Source organism: Myxine glutinosa, chromosome 5 (genome assembly GCF_964187855.1).
Source record: "Myxine glutinosa chromosome 5, kmMyxGlut1.1, whole genome shotgun sequence".
Taxonomy (NCBI): Eukaryota; Metazoa; Chordata; class Myxini; order Myxiniformes; family Myxinidae; genus Myxine; species Myxine glutinosa.
The window spans coordinates 197,013,968-197,034,699 of NC_136265.1; the positions used below are offsets into that span (position 1 = coordinate 197,013,968).

Sequence of the window (20,732 nt, forward strand, 5' to 3'; positions counted from 1 at the left end):
CATGTGCAGCCGACGGTTGCTTGTTTGCATCCTTACTGGGAGCATGGCTGTGCCGCTGATGCAGTGCCCCATGGAGGTTAGGGCAGCAAGTTTTAACCTGTTTAAGGTGCCGGTGAAAGCTCACCGACTCGTCACGATCTTTCACGTCCGACTAATTTCACGCAGATGCCCAGTTTAACGTCCATCCGACGGACGGCATACAAATTGAATCTCCGTGCTTGTGAACCACCGGGATGACAGTTTACAGCTGGGTCGGGATTCAAACCCAGGTTTGAGACGGGTGGACGTACATTTAGGCCAAGCCACTGGCACAATCACAAGTTTGGTCTTCGTAGAGATGACGGCGATGGCCATGGGATGTTCTCATCCATTTGAAGGGTGACACCGGACAATGTCCCACATGTGCTCAATTCCAGGTCAGACTTTTCCCGAGGGCTGCTCATGATTATCACAACGAGCATTGGCAGCATCATCAGATGGCGCTTCCACGAGACGACAGACTGTACCACGGGCACCCAGGCTTTGCACACCAGCGTGACTCCGGGAATGGAGATGTTAAAAGGAAACACGTGGGAATGGAAGAATCTGCTAACGAAGACATTAGGCATACGGAGAGACCGCTGCAGGTTTCAAACGCAAGACGCCATTACGGTTTCTTACCAACTGGTTTGCCTATTCATTAAACGGTGGAAAGTTCAAAGGAAGACTTGGGATTATGCAAAGCAAAAACATCCAGTTAGAAAAATTCAACACCAGCTTTAAGGGAATGAAAAGTTGGAAGGAAAAGTAGACTGGATACCCCGTGGTCATGAAAACGAACACCGGCGCCATCGGTCACATTGGTGAACGCGAGCGATTGGGCGGTGTGAGCAATATAAAAACAGCAATGCCGTTTGAGATAAATCAATGTATTGTGGCAATACCCGATTATGACGACAGCTGCACATAAGCTGAAAGCAGGTGGTGGTGGCTGGTGGCGGTACAAATGCCGAGTGTGGTGTGGCACCTGAAGGAGGTTGGGGAGAGGCAGAGGTGGACAAACTTTTGCCGTACTCTGGCACCGAATGGCCGGCTAGACATGGCCCATCATCGGCTTGTGCCATACAAAGCGGACGTGTACATTTCCAATACCTGCATCGGGGCTTGCGAGGCCTGCGATCGTGCAAACAACTCGCCATCATACCCGTCACCCGTCATCATCCGTTCGATGCAGAGAAAAAGCACACGATCGTTAAACAAGCTCCGCCGAAACACATCAACGCAATCAACTCGTCAATTTGACCGAAACACGAGCACAGGGCAGGGGCGCATCAAGCGGACCTCTTCTTTTCCGAAAGATTCTGATGACCTCAAAGGGAATGGATGGCTCCCATGCCATGTGGGTTCAGAATTTCAATCCAGTAGCCATCGGGGTCCTGGATAAATGCCAGGCCTTTCATTTTTCCTGCAAAAAAGAACACAGGGATGGACGGACATCCGACGATGGATCATTGCAAACTTACAATGTAAAAACACAATGCGCAGTTATTTGTTTCATCAATTGCGAATCTATTCCCAAAGAACCTGAACTGTAGGATTGTTCCCAATGCACGACATGTTCCATTTCTAATCTTCAACCAATAAACAAACACACAAGCCTCATGTTTCACAGCCAGTTGTGACAAAAACATGGCTGCCGACACAGTGACGCGTACACAGAGCATAATAATTAACTTTTCACAAAATTCCACAAACAGGTAGCATCAAGGGATGATGAATCTTTACCTCCACCACCAAAGGTGAATGGAGGTTATGTTTTCACCCCTGTCTATCCGTTTGTCAACAAGATATCTCAAAAAGTTGTGGATCGATTCGGAGGAAATTTGGCAGAGATGTAGCGTATGTGAGAGGACGAAATGATTAGATTTTGGTGAAGTTCCGGATTCGGATCCGGCTACTAGAATTTTTTCAGTGATTCTTCTCCATTGGGAGAAGATCCTTCTCCGCTGTAGCGGCCAAAATTGATACATAGCGGGATATCTCAAAAAGTTGCGGATGGATTTGGACGAAACCTGGTGGACCGGTTCGGTGTCTGACGAGGACAAATAGTTTCGACTTTGGAGAAGATCTGAATATGGATTCGGATATGCGAATTTTTTAATTATTTTTTAAAGTGATTCTTCACCATTGGAAGATATGACGAAAACCAACATATAGCAGGATATCTCAAAAAGTTGTGGATGGATTTGGACGAAACCTGGTGGACCGGTTGGGTGCCTGATGAGGACAAATAGATTCGACTTTGGAGAAGATCTGAATATGGATTCGGATTTGCGAATTATTTAATTTTTTTTAAAAGTGATTCTTCACCATTGGAAGATATGACGAAAACCAACATATAGCAGGATATCTCAAAAAGTTATGGATTGATTTGGACGAAACCTGGTGGACCGGTTGGGTGTCTGACAAGGACAAATAGATTCGACTTTGGTGAAGATCTGAATATGGATTCGGATATGCGAATTATTTAATTTTTTTAAAAGTGATTCTTCACCATTGGAAGATATGACGAAAACCAACATATAGCAGGATATCTCAAAAAGTTATGGATGGATTTGGACGAAACTTGTTGGACAGGTTATATGTGTGACAAGGAAGATTCGATTTTGGTGAAGATCTGGATCCAGCTCGTAGAATTTTTAAAGTGATTCTTCACTATCGAGAGATCGGGTGAAAAGCGATATTTAACATGATATTTTAAAAAGTTAATGACGAGTTATGAATGAACCTGGTGGGCGAGTTGGTTTGGTGACAAGAACAAGCCGATTAGATTTTGGTTCAGGTCCGAATCCAGATCAGGCCTATTAGGGGGATACAAAACAAACTGTTCACTGAAGGCACGGCTGTGCCGCTGATGCAGTGCCCTCTGCTGGTTAAGCAGGAATTTGGAATTTGTTCAGGGTGCCAGCAATAGCTCGCCCACTCTTCACGAAGGTCACTGTGGGATGATTAACGTCCATCGACTCATGCCAGCATACGGGACACCCAGTTTAATGTCGATCCGAGAGGTACACATTGACGAACCACCCTGCCTGTTAAACACCGGGATGACAGTTTATAGCTGGGGTGGGATTCAAACCCAGGCTAGACAGCTTCGAGGCAAGTTTCTGTACTTCCAGGCCATCCTGTCAGCCCATGGGCTGAATGAACAGGTAGGTGGTAAATTTGGTCTAGGTAGCCTGGGTTTCGTCTCCCGTCTGCCAATTCGACGTTTACCTGAACATCTTGTATGTCTTATAAACCGGCAAGAGAGCCCAAGACCCATGTCAAGCAAGTGCAACGAAGGCGAGGTGGATGACATCACATGATCCATGTTCACATTACACGAGTGCCTTCAGAAAGCACTGTATTCACGTTGTTGTGTTATGGCCTGAATTAAAAATGCGTTAAATTGAGATTTTTCTTTTGTCACTGATCGACAAATAATACCCCAGAATGTCAAATGTAATTTTTATCATTTTTTTTTTCTTTTTTCTACAAGTTCCTCCTCAATTCTATCCGGAATGGCACAGACAGTTCTTTGGACAACATGGTGGAGTTTCTGCTTTGCCATGCACTGTCAACTGTGGGAACTTGAATAGAAAGGTGTTTCTTTCTAAATTATGTCCAATCAATTGAATTGGTCACAGGTGGACTCCAAACAAGCTGTGGAGACATCTCAAGGATGATCAAAGGTAATTGGATGCACCTGAGCTCAATTTGGAGTGTCTTAGCAAAGGGTTGAATAGTTATCGATTCCAAGACATTTCAGCTTTTCATTAATTTAAAAAAAATTATATTGACACTATGGGGTATTTTGTGTAGATCAGTGACAAATACATACATACATACATACATACATACATACATACATACATACATACATACATATATATATAGAACAATTGAAAATCACGACTAACCTAGATAGTTTTCATGGTGCCTTTTACAATGTTCAAACCATTCCACCCCTCCTGTAACATTTTCAAGTCTATCTCTGACTTCAAAATCTCAAAAACTTCCATTTTGACTTCAAAATCTCAAAAACTTCCATTTTGCTCTTCTATACTCAAATTCCATTAATCGTTCAAAACTTTCAAAACGCCCCCTCACCCCTCCCCTTCAAAACGACCTTCTGATATGAAATCCTTCCTCTTCTCCAATGGCTTGATCTCTGATTATCAATTTGGTTTCAGACCAGGTCACTCTACTCTGGACGTGCTGCTTCTGCTGTGTCAACAATGGATGGAGGTCCTCAATGCCAAACAGGAAATCAGAGCCGTGTCCCTTGACAGACCTCGTGCCTTTGATACGGTCTGGCACCAAATTCTCCTCCTATGGTATCCATGGGAACCTCCACTCATGGCTCACAGACTTCCTCTCATGTCGTAATCAACGTGTGGCTCGAAATGGAATCCTCCAATCTCCTCTTCCTGTCCAGGCTAGAGATCCTCAGGGTAATGTTCTGGGCCCTGTGCTTTTTCTGATCTTCATAAATAAATTAATTTATGTTTATCTATCTATAATTCCAGCAATCTGTGTGTGTGTGTGTGTGTGTGTGTGTGTGTGTGTGTGTGTGTGTGTGTGTGTGTGTGTGTGTGTGTGTCTGTGTGTGTGTGTGTTTGTCTGTGACCGCTGTTTCTCGACAACCACGGGTCCGATATACTTTAAACTTGCCAGGTATATTGCTGGGGACCCGAGGATGTGCCTTTTCAAGGTTTCATATTAATCGGACAAGTAGTTACCGAGCTATGGCGATTTCTTTACCAAACTCCGCAAGCCGTTCGCTTTGGACCAAACCATTTCATGTAAATAGAGGGGGGGGGGGGGTTCTGTGGTCGTTGCGAATGGACCAAACCATTCATGTAAATAGAGGGGGGGGGGTTCTGTGGTCGTTACTGCCACGTGGTTTCAAAGTTTTTTTTTGTTGTTGTTGTTTGCACGCATGTTTTTTTGCACCCACGTACGGGCACGCCCTAGGATGTTTACACACACACACCCCTACACAAATTTTTTTTTTTTTTTTTTTTTTGGCAAGGAACGGGCACCCACGTACGGGCACGTCCTAGTATTATATAATTATATGATAAATTAATGATTTATCCGACTCTAGAAAATCCTCTATCTCTTTGCTGACGACTCCACTCACTGCCACTCCATATCTCAACCCTCAGATCGGCAGGCAGCAGCCTCGTCACTCTCTGCAGACCTGGACAATATCACAAACTGGTCAAAAAAGAGGAACTCGTCTTTCAAACCTGACAAATCTTACTCTCACTTTGTCTCTCCGAAAAGACCGTCTGGAACACCTTCCAATCTACTTTCTCAACAATCCTCTCCAAGAAGTTCTGTCACTCTAGATTTTGGGTCTCACTATCTGCCATGATCTTTCCTGGGAAAACCACATTTCCAAGCTGGCCTCCAAAGCCAGTCGCCGACTGGGCATCCTCCGTCGTGCAAAGTCCTTTGAGCTCCTCACCACATACAAAGCTTTCATCCGCAGCTTGATGGAGTACTGCTCTCCCCTCTCGGCTGGTGCTCCTGCCTCACACCTAGCTCGGCTACACGCTGTTGAAACCAAAGCTTTCAGAATCATTGGAATCCTCCGCGATGAAGCTGATTCTAAAGGCCTTTCACTCACCGCAGGCAGGTTGGTGGTCTGTCTTCTACCGACTCCTCTCTGGCCTAGCTCCCCCAGCTCTGTCCCCCGAATATTCCTTCAGTACACACTAGATCTGCCAGCAACCCTCTTCTGGTGAAACCGCCAAATAAAGAGTCGCAGCTCACCTTCACTCTTTCATTCCTCTTTTCTCCCGCCTTTGGAACAAACTCCCACACTCTTCAATCCCACTCCTCCCTCCAGGTCTTTAAAACAGCTGTTCACCACCATCTCTTATCTTCTCCGTCCAAAACATTGATCTTTTCTACCCCCGTTAATCCAGCCCAAAACCCCCTCCTTCAAATTCTGTTTTCTTACCTGAAAGTCCTTGTAGTGTCCATCTTGTTTACCCAATGTACCCCACCCCAGCCCTCTCCTTTCCACAGATCTCCCAATATACCTGTTCTCTATTGTTGATGTGCTTCCCTCTCTTTCTCCCCCTCCCTCTGTTACAAGTTATATGTGTTAACTCTTTCACGAGCCTCGACTTAGTATATAAAAAAGGGGTGTGATTACTTTCTGAAGGCACTGTAAAAAAAAGTTCTTACATACAATGTTTACCTGTCAAGAAAAAGTATTGTTTTTTTTAAAAACCAGTGCTTGCCAAGTTGAACATGAATTGTTGGAATGGTTGCAAGTGTATTGCTGGCTGTCACCAGAAGTCACACACGGTGGTCCCTGCTAACCTGTCAAGCTCAAACTGTGCTGACGTTGCTTTGCTTTTTCTGACCAGACTATAAACTGTGGGATTGCTGCTTCACAGGCAGAGTATTGGATAAATGAGTGCTCCATCCCTCAGATGTACGTTAAGGTGAGGACCTGTCTGCTTGGAGTAGCTGATGGACATTTAACGCCTTTCGATGAAGAGTGCGTGTCATCACCAGCACTGCAGCTAAAATACCATACTCTTGGCCTAATTTACGAAGGGCACTGGAAGAGCGGCACAGATGTGCTACCAACGATGATGCTACGGGCAGTCACTTGCTGCACACACATTAATAACCATAGGATGAAATAGTTAAGGAAACGACAAAGAAAGCGTAGGTCACTCCCCCATCATTGAGCAATATTGATGGGATACCATAAAAATGCATTTACTCTAACAAAATCATGAACGAGGGTGGACTCTGTACCGCCATCAGGTAGTTTCGCAAACTTCACTCCGAGTTCTTCAAACCTCTTACAAGCAACGTACACATCAGGAACGGCAATACCAATGTGTCCTGCCAGAGGGACAAAGAAAAACAGAAGGGACATTTGTATCCTCTCCATTTCGGTTCATTCAAACAGACACCTTTTCAATCCCATGGGAGAGGTTATTCAGATGCTTGCAATCTCACACCTCTGAGGTATCATTTAAGTTGAAAAGACAAAAAAAACAAAGTGCTCAACTTGCCATGCATTTCCAGGAGCATTAAGGGTTAAAGGTCATGTGCCAAAGTTGCTGACACCCAGTTATGTAGAACACCATGTTAGAACCTCACAATAACTGACTGAGCTATTCCAATGATATCTGCAACAAATGTCACCAGACTCGGTGGTGTAATGGTTCGAGTGTCCGCTCCAAGTCTGGGGGGTTGGCGATTCGAACCCCAGCCGGGTCATAACAAAGACTTAAAATGGTATGCGCTGCTTCCCCGGTTGGTGCCCAGCGTTCATAACAAAAAAAAAAGGAAAAAAAAGAAGAAAAAAAAAGGATATAGCATGGACAAACCACAGGTTGGTAACCATTGGATAGGCACGTTGGGCCTAACGGCCTCCTCCAGCATTGAAAGTTATTTTAAGAGAACTCTTATTATTATAAATTCGTACTCAAACACGGTGAATTAATTTGGCCGGCTACAGATATCCAAATATATGCTTTAAGTGTTCATTGTCACTTTCAGGTACATAGATTACAACATTGAACTAGAACGGCACTCGGTAGGGGGCATACCTCCGCCAGGCTGACTAGTTTACGTTTTGTATACAACTGGTAGGTCGGATCCGGACCATTCATCCTACTTACCTGATGAGAGATACTGCGAATTAACGCAGTGGCTTTCCTGCGCAGGTGTCATAAAACGAAGGCAACAACAAAACAAAAACAACATGCATTTTTAGGCCATACTCCCTGCGAGAGCGGGGGTTAGCCTTGCGGTCCCCATGACAATCTTCTCCATTTTGCCCTATTTTCTGCATCTCCCCTTGTTAAACCTCTTGCCCGCATTTCTTCTTCCACAATCTTTAGCCAGTCTTTCTCGGTCTTCCCCGTCCTCTACTTCATTCTACATTCATTTCCATCACTCTTCTCAACCAGTCACTTTCATCCTTCCTCAACACATGACCAAACCATCTCAACCTGTTCCTCTTCACAGCATCTATTCCCATTATCTTTCGCAATTCATCATTTGTCTTCCTCACTCTCAACGATACTCCACACATCCACCGAACCATTCGCATTTCCACCCTTTCCAGCCTTCGTTGCTGCTCTACGTTCATTACCCATGTCTCGCTCCCATAAATCATAACACTTCTCACACATGCAGCACACACCTTTCCCTTCAGCTTCAACGACACTCCTCTCCTCATCAGCACACCACTCAGTTCCCGAAACTTCTTCAATGCACATCTCACTCGAGCAACCGTTGCCGAGTCTGATCCACCTTCTCCATTCAGCATGTCTCCAAGGTAAAAAAATGTTTTCACACCATCCAGCTTCACGCCGTCTCCAAGATCCAACTCAACATTTCCTCCATCTGCAGCTCCCTCTGTGCACATCGTACACTTGAATGTAGCTGCCACACTGGTTAATGACCCTCTCAGCCACTGCATTTTTGATGAACCCACTCAGCACACATTGTACATTGAATGGAGTTCACTCCGACACCCTTCCTGCACACAGCAAACGGCCACTTCCCAGTTCTTTCCACCTCACCACATGCTTTACCACTTACCATCACCTTCGTTTTTCCGATATTCACCTTCAGACCTTTTGTCTCCATACATTCCTTCCACTTGTTCATCTTCTCCTTCAGTCCATCCATACTTTCGGCAATCAACACCAGATCATCTGCATACAACAACTCCCACGGTAAACCCTCCTTTACATTCCGAGCCGGCACCTCCATCACAGCTACAAATAGTAGTGGACTTAGTACCGACTCCTGATGCACTCCCACCTTCACCTCAAACTCATCACTGTTCCCGTCCTTTGTCCTTACAGCTGTGCGCGCTCTTTTGTACATTGCCATCACGAGTCTGATCAACCATTCCTCCACTCCTAACTTCCTCAATGCCCATGTCACTACTTCACGTGGAACCCTATGGAATGCTTTCTCCAGATCAACAAACCCAAGAAACAACTTCTTCCTCTTCTCCATGTACTTCTCCTGCAACTGCCTCACAATAAAGAGTGCGTCTGTCATTCCTCTTCCTGGCATAAATCCAAACTGCATTTCGTCAATCTTAACTTTCTTCCTTATCCTCCTCTCCAACACCCTTTCCAATACCTTCATTCCATGCTCCAATAACTTTATTGCTCAATACGAGCCACAGTCCAGAGGGTCACCTTTCCCCTTGTATAGAGGGACGAGGGTACTCAGTTCCCAATCCACTGGAATGCAGCCTTCTTTCACCACCAGATTGCAGATCTCTGTCATTCTCTTCACATCCCAATTTCCCGCTGCCTTCAACATATCTCCCACAATTCCCGTCGGCCCTCCCACTTACCTACTCTTCATTGCTTTTATCGCTTCCTCAACTTACTTCTCGGTTATCTTCTCTGCCGGTCCTAAAACTGGGTTACTATCTCTGTTGCCATCCCATTCATTCTCTGCATTTAACAGTATTTCCATATATCTCTTCCATCTGGATCCACAACGATTTGTCCCACTTCATCCTTCAAGCAACTCACCCCCATCACATCACACCTCTTTCGCTATCTGCTTTACAATCCTGAATACCGCTCTCTGACCCTCTTCCAAATCCAAGCATTCTCCGAACATTTTCCTACATGCCTCCTGCACCTTTGCTACCTCTTTCTTTGCAGCCTTCTTCGCTGCCTTATAACTTTCATGCTCTGCCTTTTCTGCCACTCCTTCAACTTCTACCTCTTCTCGTCAATCTTCTTTCCAACTTCATCATCCCACCACCACGTTTGAGTGCCTCGGTTGTCCTTTTGTTCATCCACATACCTCACCAATGGCTCCCAACAGACTATCTTTCATCGACATCCAACCACTTTCAAGCTCAACCACATCATCCCCTACCATACTCAGCCTCTCTTTTAATGCCTCCCTTACTGTCACCTCTTTCAACCTCCACACCTTCATTCTCGGTTGGTACTTCATCCGCCGAGCTCTCCTCGCACCTTTTACCCTTATGTCGCAGACAACCAAGTGGGGCTGTGAAACAGCCTCCTCCCCCGGGATCACCTTTGTGTCCCGGAGGTGCCCCCTCTCACGCCTACGCACCAGCAGGTAGTCGACGGTTGTCGTCGACCCACCTGTCGTGTATGTAACAAGCTTATTATCCTCTTTCTGGAACTGAGTATTACAAATCAACAAATCAGCTCCATCAGCAAACTCCAAAATCCTTTCACCTTCTCCATTTCTCACACCATATCCGTAACCCCAATGAACTCCCCCAAAACCGTCCATACTCCTTCCCACATGTCCATTTAGGTCTCCTCCAACCACAACAACTTCCTCATCTTTCACGTTTTCCATCAGCTTCTCCATCGCACACCAGAACCTGTCCTTCTCTTCATCGCTCCGACCGACCTGCGGAGCATATCCCGAGATGACGTTCACCAAGAGCTTTCCAATCATCATCAACCTATCACTCACTCTAGTCACACTCACCACACTGTCTACAAACTCCTCAGAAAACAGGACACCAACACCATTCACACCCTCCAGGCACCTTTGCCACACAAACTTGTATTTCTGTCCCTGCCTACCCTTCACCATTCTCACACCACTTCTCTTCCATCTCGTCTCCTGCACACAACATATGTCCACTCTTCTTCTGACCAATATTTCCACCACTTCGCCTGATCTCCCTGTCATTGTCCCGACATTCCATGTCCCAAACCTCAGAAACCGATCTCCACGTCGGGCATCAGACGTTTCGTCGTCATAAATGGAGTGCTTTCCACCCTTGCTTCGATCGGGTTCCCCACCTTGACTTTTGACGAGGAGTGGGGTTCCCCACGGGGTACTTCGGGCTGTACCCTGCCCATATGTAGTTGTAATTGTCATGGTTCTCTTTTTGAGGCAATGGTTTTATGGCCGGATGCTCTTCCTGATGCCAACCCTTTTAGTCGCCTCTTACGACACGCAGGGATACGGTGTACCTATTCTAAACCGGGTTACACACCGGGTAAAACGAAGACAAGCAATTAAAAAAATATTTTGCATGTACTCATCAGTTTATCAATTATTATTGAAAATCTCAGAATAGTAAGCCGAGTGGGCTTCAAGGGCAATTACTCTCAACAATGGTATGCTGCCCCATAGCAAGTGATTTTGTGAGCATATTCACCGAGGGAGATTAGTCGCGCCCAGAATTGTATTTAAAAAATACGTTTAACAGGGTACAAGGTAAAAATGACAGAAAATATTTTTTAAATAAAGGGTGGTAAAATCAATATGCCGTTAAATGCTACGACTGCAAATGTTGCTAATGCTGTAGGTGACGGGACACCGAATCTTGAAATTAATAGTAGCATGGTGCAGCGGTTTCAAGCTTAAGGATGGATAATCAAAACGTTCATGCAATAGCATTGGGAGGAGGGAGGAGAGGGGGGGAGGATGGTGGGAGGAGGAGGAGGGAGCGGGAGGGGGGAGGAGGACGGGGGAGGAGGAGGAGAAGTTGTAAATTTAATTTCCCAACAATTAAACTTCCTAAACAAACCCCATCTATCATTCTCCCATCTACTTCCTAAATATTTCCAAGATGGCCTCCAAAGTCAGGCCTTCATTCACAACTTGGAGTATCCAGCCCAACTTGCTCCATAACACACCTCTGCCCCAGTCAATGTCTCTTTCATGTGCAAGTAGAACCGAGACATTTCACCCAAGCAGCTCTGTCCACAACAAGAAGCGTGAATCAAAGCCATGCATTGGCTTTGATCAGCAGCACATTCCTTTTCTACAAACAAGCCATCAAACCAAGAGCGGTGGCCTTGAACACTCAACAGCCTAGCAAGCACCGTGGCTTATACTGAAGAATTACCATTTCCTCATAAAAAACCCCATTTTACCACAATTGATTTAACTCGCATCGGCTTCCTTCAAGTACAGTTCACATTTTCATCACCTCTGCTACCAAAGGTGGATGGAGGTTATGTTTTCACCCCTGTCTGTCTGCTTGTTTATTTGTCCGTCTGTGAACAAAATATCTCAAAAAGTTGTGGCCGGATTCGGATGAAATTTGGCAGAGGTAGCGTATGCGACGAGGACGAAATTATTAGATTTTGGTGAAGATCCGGATTCGAATCCGCCTGGTAGAAATGTTTGGTGATTCTTTGCCATTGAATGATCGGGCCAAAATGATACAAAGTAGGATATCTCAAAAAGCTGTGGATGGATTTGGAGAAACTTGGTGGAGAGGTTGTGTGTGTGAAAAGGACTAATTATTTCGATTTTGGTGAACATCTGAATATGGATTCTGCTACACGAATTATTTAATTTTTAAGTGATCCTTCACCATTGAGAGATCGGGCGAAAAGCGATTATACAACATGATATTTAAAACAGTTATGGATGAGTTATGACTAAACTTGGTGGACGAGTTGGTTTGGTGACGAGAACAAGCCAGTTAGATTGTGGTTAAAGTCCGAATCCAGATCCAGCCTATCAGCGGGATACAAAACAAACTGTTCAGCCTGGCGGAGGTATGCTCTCCATCGAGTGCCGTTCTAGTTTAAAATGGTATAATATTTCATAACAATGGGCAAGTCAAAGATTTAAGTGCCTTTGAACGGGGTATGGTAGTAGGTGCCAGGCACACCGGCAAACCTGTCTTCCTTTCATGTTCTGATTCTTGTTGAAAATATAACATTCAATTTGAATAAAACAAATTCTCGATCATAACCTGCCAAGATATGTATGAACCAAATGCTTAACCCCAAATTTTACTTTGCGTGCGTTATAAGGCAATTATCTGTATGTGTGTATGTACGTCTGATCATTATCAAATTAAAAATGGCTTGGGCAATCCCCACCAAATTTTGCATATGTGCTGAGTACCCAAGCTCAGGTCAAGGGCATAAAATAACCCCCTCCCCATGAGTGTGCGGAAACAATTTGTGATTCTCACCTGTACTGTAGACATGGAATAGAGAAAGGTTTTTTTTTTTTAAAGCATTGACCCCTGCTGGAGGGTGGAGGTATTGCGGGTGGGATACTGCCACTTCTGAAAGCAAATCCTCTCTCCCAGGGGGACGGGCATTACCAGTTATAAATAAAAACCTCATGTTGGACATACCAAAGCCACGTGGTTCGGAGTTTCCATTGTGATATGCTTGCTTCTCATCATTCTCAGTTCCCCAGTTGCTGAAAAACAACGGTGTAACAGCAGAGCTGAAATGCATGGTTGGTCTCCAGTTCGTCCCTCAAAAATAGCATCTCTGCTGAACATTTGTAGTTGCATTTCATGTTGCTAGTTAATTACCCCATTTATCAATCATCGCTGACCAAGTGTCTAACAGTTACAAAATCACTAGAATAAACTAGAGCCTGACCAATATCCCCAAGATGCAGGGCTGGGTCCATGAGACCAAGCTGGCATGGTTTCTGTTGTGCTACAACTATGTTACATAATTATTTTCTTTGCATTTTCATCGTTTGCTCCGATAATTAAGTTACAAATATTCCAGTGGTATAAAAAAGAAAAATTTCATTCAGGTTTAAGGGAAAAGTTTAATTCTTAAAACTACCCTTCCTTTCCAGTCCTCAGGTCCACGAGACCCCAAATTATTTTCACCATAGTTTTGTTGCCCAATTACCTCATTCGCCTGACATTATGCCCTTGTGAAAATTGCTAAACTCAGACAGGGAGGGATGATGCTGAATCATCCTCGACATCATTCCATTGCCATGTATCCCATGTGTTTCTGGTTTTCATTCCCTCTTGTGAGCTTTGCCTGCTCGCATCGACTTCTCGTTAGTTGGTTAATTGCTTTAGCACCTTCAAAATCGGATTACTGCTTTGAATCCTTTGGCAAATGTAAGATTATTCGTTTCATTCTCATGATTTTACAAGTTTCATGAGTTTTGCAAGTGTATGGGTCTTACTGATCGTTTGGGTCTTACTGTTTGTTTTTTAACTCCGCATGGTGAGACACTCATCGCTTTTTGTTGTTTGGCATACTGTTCTGCAAATGTTGGGCCTATTTCATATTATTTTATCCCATTCTATTTTTTTTGCATCAGTTGGTTATCTTCCAAAAAAATCTTCCAAATTAAAGGTTAAATGAATCACTTGTTCGTGCAAGTACTTCCCCATTCGTCTCAACTTTGTACACAAAAGATGAAACAAAAAGAAATTTCAAAAGTTCACTTTATGCTTCCTGAGACTCATACCTGGAAGGTGAAAGTTTTTGACAAAGTTGTGGGTATATATTCCAAATAAAAGGATCGTTAAAGGATAAACGTCATCTTTTTTGAGCAAATACTCCTCAATGAGCCTCAACTTTGTAGAGAGAAAACAAACTTATTTGGTTTTAATACAATAAAGGGACATTTATTCCCTGGCTCTACAATTAAAGCACTTCCTGCAATTATAAGAAAATACCTCTGTGCACCACCCCCATCAGTTCCCAGTGAGGGTGTTAAGCACAGTTGGGAACATTTACAACGATGCAATAAAAGGAGCTCCCTTAGTGGTGAAAATGCAGAGGCTGTGTCTTCATTACAATCTGCCACTGCTTGAGCGGCAGGACTAGAAAACTGAACTCTGGTGTCTGAGCACTGCCAGACTCTGTCTGCTAAAATAGCTTATTAAATCTGCAAGTTTTACTTTTTTTAAATGTTGAATTCATTAAAAGGCATTGATGCATGTATTGTACACCTCTCCTTTCCTATTCCATCCCCAGGCGCTGCATGACGTCATCGCCCGGCAATGACGTGCGCTAAAAGGGAGTTCTGTTTTCACTCCATTTGTTTTTGTTTGTTTGTCCGGGCGATATCTCAGGATCCTTTGAGCTAGGAAGCTGAAATTTCAGCACAACAGTGAGCAAATGCTTTCGCAAAAACTGTTTTTTGTTTTTTGATTAATCAATTGAAGACCATAGAATTATAACCAGGCTAAGTCACTTCCCCCCCCCCCCCCCCCCCATTCTTCACGTTTTTCAAAATATTTTTCACGTTTTTCTCGAAATGACTAAAATGTGACTTAGCCTGGTTATAATTCTATGGTCTTCAATTATTTACCTAATTATTATCGATTTATTAAGTACTTATTCATTTTCTTTCTCATCTGAGCAATATCAGACACCTTTTGAGCTAGGAAGCTGATATTTGGACACGACAATGACCAAGTGATTTGGCGATAAAGGGTATTATGATTTATTGATTAATCAATTAATCGATTTATTATTTAGTGATTAATCAATTAAGTTTTCTTTTCATTAATGACTTATTTAATTAATTTTCAAAAAGTTACAGCTTCGGATGAAACTGGTGGTTGAGGTATGCTATTAGCCAATTGATTAGGAAATTATTTTATGATCATTACTCTGATTTTAATTATGCAATTAATCAATTATTGTACACCTCTCCCAATACCATCTCTGTGTTGCACGGTGGTATCGCCGGGCACCGAAGGCATCCTGGCTATGCCGCGTGCTGGAGGATGTTATTTATTTATTTGGCATGTGGGCGGTGTACTTTGAATGTATCTGTACTTGTTCGACATTTGTTTGCTCATTCATAGTATAATTTTAGTTCAATAAAAGAGTTTTCAAATATATTTGAAAAATTTGCATTTTTTTGGAAAAAATGTCGATCCATATATCGGCAATCGGTGGACTTACTCTCCAAAAATCGGTATCGGCATTGGCATGAGACCCAAAAGCTGGCATCTGTCGGGCTCCAGAATAAATATCAATCCTCGAACACTTTTTCAACGGAACTGCTTGCTTGGTCTTTGCATCTCTCCCTTCCATTATACACCAACCCAAACATACAAAAAAAAAAAAAAAATCTCTTCCCACACCGATAGATATGGATTTGTTCCTCAGAATCATTGCTGCCCGTCTAGAGACAATGATTTTGGACAACATTGTTTGTAGGATCCACTTAACGGCACTACACTTATTTGTAACCACAACAGCCATCCATCTCCTTGAATCCACCTACAAATGTACAGTGTACTCTTTTTCCCTAGTTTCCACAAACGAGGACCACACTCACTGCGTCAGTTCAATGGTGGCCTTGCGTGATAATGCCCACTCAGTACGAGCAGCATTATCACTGGGAATCTCTTCACGTGGCTCGTAGCCAAGCAAAAACAGCGAGAATTTCATGCTGTGCAAATCAAGCTTCTGCAGCAACCTGAGAAAAACAACCCCAAAAAAAAAGTTACAATAAGATAGCACAATGTTAATTTTGGAGCTTCACTGAACACATCTCAGGTAACCCATCCCAGAACACACATCTCAGGCCTCAAACAACGTGTTTTCAGGATCAAATGTGAGTGACCAAGGATCGACGGCTCTACCCACTATATCTGGCAGTATAGCCCAGATATATGAACACTCACCTTTGAACTGTCTAGCCTGAGTTCCAGTCTTAATCAAGCCACAAATTGCCATTCTGGTGTTTTGCAATGGTACAAGTTTGTAATTGATCACCATGAGCAAAACGTTTGGTAACGTACGTTAAGAAACGAACGTACTCTGACCAGAGAAGAAAACCCCATCATTTTGTTGTACAGGAAGTGACAGGGCATTCAAAACTAGAACGGCACTGGTAGAGTGCATACCTCTGCCTGGCTGAACAGTTCAAGTTTTGTGTCCAACTGATAGGCCGGACGTGGACTAAAATCTAATCGGCTTGTCCTTGTCACATACCCACTCATCCACTAAGTTTTGTCATAATCTGTCCACAACATTTTGAAATATCATGCTATATATCGTTTTTGCCCTATCCCTCAATGGTGAAGGATCACTCGGAAAATTATCAGATCCAAAGCCAGATCTTAACCAAAATCGAATCAATTAACCGTTGTCCCACACCCAACCTGTCCAACAATTTCATCCAAATCCGTTCATAACTTTGAGATATCCTGCTCACAGACAGATAAACAGGGGTGAAAACACAACCTCCGTCGACCTTCAGTGGCGGATATAATTCCAATAGCCTCACCCCACCTTTTCGGGAGTGGGTAATGGCAATGATAGGGAGCATTTGCACATTGTACATCGACTTCCAAAGAAATCCAGACCATAGAAGAATTTAATGGAAGACATTAGAGTAAACTACAATGACACACTTCAATGTCATGTCGACCGACATGCCTCCACCCACATTGTCACATCATCATAGATACTTTTACCGAGTTTGATTTAAATCCCTTCAGCTGTTCTCCAAGCATCACATTTTCACCTGACATGACCTCTGACCTCACCAAAATCACAAAATCACCTTTGATGCCAAAATATAATCACATCTTTGCATAATACACTACATGACCAAAAGTATGTGGACACCCGAACATTGAACATCTCATTCCAAAATCATGGGCATTAATATGGAGTTGGTAGCCCCCCCCCCCCCCCCCCATGCTGCTATAACAGCCTCCACTCTTCTAGGAAGGCTTTCCCACTAGATGTTGGAACATTGCTGCAGGGATTTGTTCCATTCAGCCACAAGAGCATTTGTGAGGTCAGGCACCGATGTTGGATTAGGCGTGGCACAGTCGGTGTTCCAATTCATCGTAAAGGTGTTCAATGGGGTTGAGGTCAGATTTCTGTGCAGGCCAGTCAAGTACTTCCACATCGATCTCGACAAACCATTTCTGTATGGACCTGGCTTTGTGCACGGGGGCAATGTCATGCTGAGACGGGAAAGGGCCTTCCCCAAACTGTTGCCGCAAAGTTGGAAGCACACAATCGTCTAGAATGTCATTTTATGCTGTAGCGTTCAGATTTCCCTTCACTGGAACTAAGGAGCCCAGCCCGAACCATGAAAACAGCCCCAGACCATTATTCCTCCTACTAACTTTACAGTTGGCACTGTGCATTCAGGCAGGTAGCGTTCTCCTGGCATCCGCCAAATCCCGATTTGTCCGTCGGCCTGACAGATGGTGAAGCGTGATTCATCACTCCAGAGAACGCATTTCCACTGCTCCAGAGTCCAATGGCGGTGAGCTTTACACCACTCCAGCAGATGCTTGGTATTGCACATGGTGATCTTAGGCTTGTGTGCGGCTGCTCGGCCATGGAAATCCATTTCATGAAGCTCCCGACGAACAGCTGTTGTGCCGACGTCGCTTTCAGAGGCATTTTGGAACTCGGTAGTGAGTGTTGCAACCGATGACGATTTTTACGTGCTTCGCGCTTCAGCACTCGGCGGTCCTGTTCTGTGAGCTCGGCTGGCCTACCACTTTGTGGCTGAGCTGTTCTTGCTTATTGACGTTTCCACTTCACAATAACAGCAGTTACAGTTGACTGGGGCAGCTCCAGCAGGGCATAAATTTGACGAACTGACTGGTTGGAAAGGTGGCATCCTATGACGGTGCCACGTTGTCACCGAGCTCTTCAGTATGGCCCATTTTACTGCCAATGTTTGTCTATGGAGATTGCACGACTGTGCTCGATTAAATATACCTAACAGAAATGGGTCTGGCTGAAACAGCCGAATCCACCAAGTAGAAGGGGTGTCCGCATACTTTTAGCCATGCAGTGCATCTCAAAATGTTGTGGACGGATTCGCACGAACATTGGCAGAGATTTAGGGTATGTTAAAAGGACGAAATGATTAGATGTTGGTGAAGATCTGGATTCTGATGCGGCTACTAGAATTTTAAAAGTGATTTTTCACTATTGGGAGATCGGGCCAAAAACGATACATAGCAGGATATCTAAAAAAGTTATGGATGGCGATTCCTGTGATTGATTTTGATGAAATGTGATTCTGTATTGCGATTTTCTGGTCTACTCTGAGATACAAAACAAAGTGTTCACCAGGTGGAGGTATGCTCTCTACCGAGTGCCGTTGTAGTCCATAATTACATTCAAGAGCACAGTCTTTAGCACACCAGGTTGTATCACGAGTTGTGGCAAAGCCAACATAGGATTTGATTACGCTGCCAGGATAGTCTGGAGTTATGCATACTCGCCTCCAAGTGGTCTAGCCTGGTTTGGAATATCGGCCCAGCTTTAACCCTATCCGGGCTGGGGTATTTCATTACAAGGAGGCCGTGGGGACAGACACGGGCACGTACCTCATTCCAAGAACACGAGTGTAGAAATCCAAGGACTTCTTTGGATCCTTTATCCGTAGCATCGTCTGCTGCATCATAAACTCCTGTAATGGGCAAACGGTCAGAAGTGAAAAACACAAATATTAGACAAAATGTGACATTTTGATGTTCAGGATTTTAAAAACAAAAACAAATTCAACTTATCAAATTCATGCCTTGGAGTGGTTTCTCCAACCACTACCATTTAAGAGGTTGAAAATAACCCATTGTACCACGTGATCTTGCAAGACAGCAGGTATCGAATTGGGTCAATTTGCAACAACAAAAAATCTCGAACATGAAAGAGCAATCAGAGATGGCACAACCTTGCCAGGACAGGTCTTGTGTGGTGTATTTGGCATGGCAAATAAATGGAAGGATGTTTTAAATGAAAGGTCATCGATTGCAAATGAAAGGGGAACACATGGCCTCGTTGAAAATGTCTGAAAAGGTTGAAGGGGTCCACGGCGTCACCGAGGGTCCACGGCGTCACCGAGGGTCCACGGCGTCACCGAGGGTCCACGGCGTCACCGAGGGTCCACGGCGTCACCGAGGGTCCACGGCGTCACCGAGGGTCCACGGCGTCACCGAGGGTCCACGGCGTCACCGAGGGTCCACGGCGTCACCGAGGGTCCACGGCGTCACCGAGGGTCTTCGGCGTCATCGAGGGTCTTCGGCGTCATCGAGGGTCTTCGGCGTCATCGAGGGTCTTCGGCGTCATCGAGGGTCTTCGGCGTCATCGAGGGTCTTCGGCGTCATCGAGGGTCTTCGGCGTCCTAAAGGGTCTAATTTAATTAATACAAAAAAACTCATTTTGTGCAGACAAACTCAAATACAATACCCCATGACATATCCCCTGGTAAGGGTCGTAAAGATGAAACGTGTCACGGAATGATGTAAACACGTCCACGCACCATTTATTTATCTTCTCTTACCCCTCAAACTTCTCTTCAACCCCTTATCGTCGCCACTTTTAGTTCCATACCCTAAAACATAAGCTATAACCCCTTCAACTTTACCCAACTGTCCCCAGTAAATATCTCACCTTAGTAGAGGCATCGGGCTCCGAGCAAACGGCCAGCGTGTCGTGCTCGTTAAGAGGCCCATCTTCTCCTTTCGCCGCCATGACTGTGAGTACAACACGAGATGGACCCGGAGAGCTGCTTTTAAACACCCTGTGATTCTTCTTCCCCCTGTTTGTTGAATCTTCCTCTTCTTTAAACACCCCGCGACCTCACGTCCTATTTCAGCCTCATTTATTAATTGTTGATCATGTTTTGAAGGACCCTCTGTACCTTAAAAATAAAGGTCAATTTTTTTTATTTTTTTTTTGTATACTGAATGGCTCGTGAAAGATTTAGTAAGAATGAAACATTTTGCCAAAAAGTCATCCCAAGTGATTTACTACTAGGCCTATATATATATATATATATATATATATATCACCTTTGCTCAGATAACTCCGAACCTCTGCTGAAGATTTGTGTGTTCAAGAGATTTTATTATCCTAACCTGCGTTGTATTCCCTGATGGAGTGAGCTGTAGCAGTAGCAGGAGCCCACATCGCTAGTAAGTTGGGAAATATTTGAAGAATTGACATCAT

The 20,732-nt window shown here is 44.2% G+C and overlaps 1 protein-coding gene across 1 annotated transcript; it reads right to left on the reverse strand.

Moving 5' to 3' along the window:
- Window positions 1-892: 892 nt before the first annotated feature.
- GLO1 (glyoxalase I) lies at window positions 893-20,468 on the reverse strand. The gene is made up of 6 exons (XM_068115148.2): window positions 20,175-20,468; window positions 19,112-19,194; window positions 16,078-16,218; window positions 13,151-13,218; window positions 6,811-6,900; window positions 893-1,444 (listed from the first exon to the last, which is right to left on the reverse strand). Exons 1-6 carry the CDS (start codon window positions 20,253-20,255, stop codon window positions 1,350-1,352), a joined length of 558 nt encoding a protein of 185 aa, XP_067971249.2. The 5' UTR covers window positions 20,256-20,468; the 3' UTR covers window positions 893-1,349.
- Window positions 20,469-20,732: the final 264 nt, after the last annotated feature.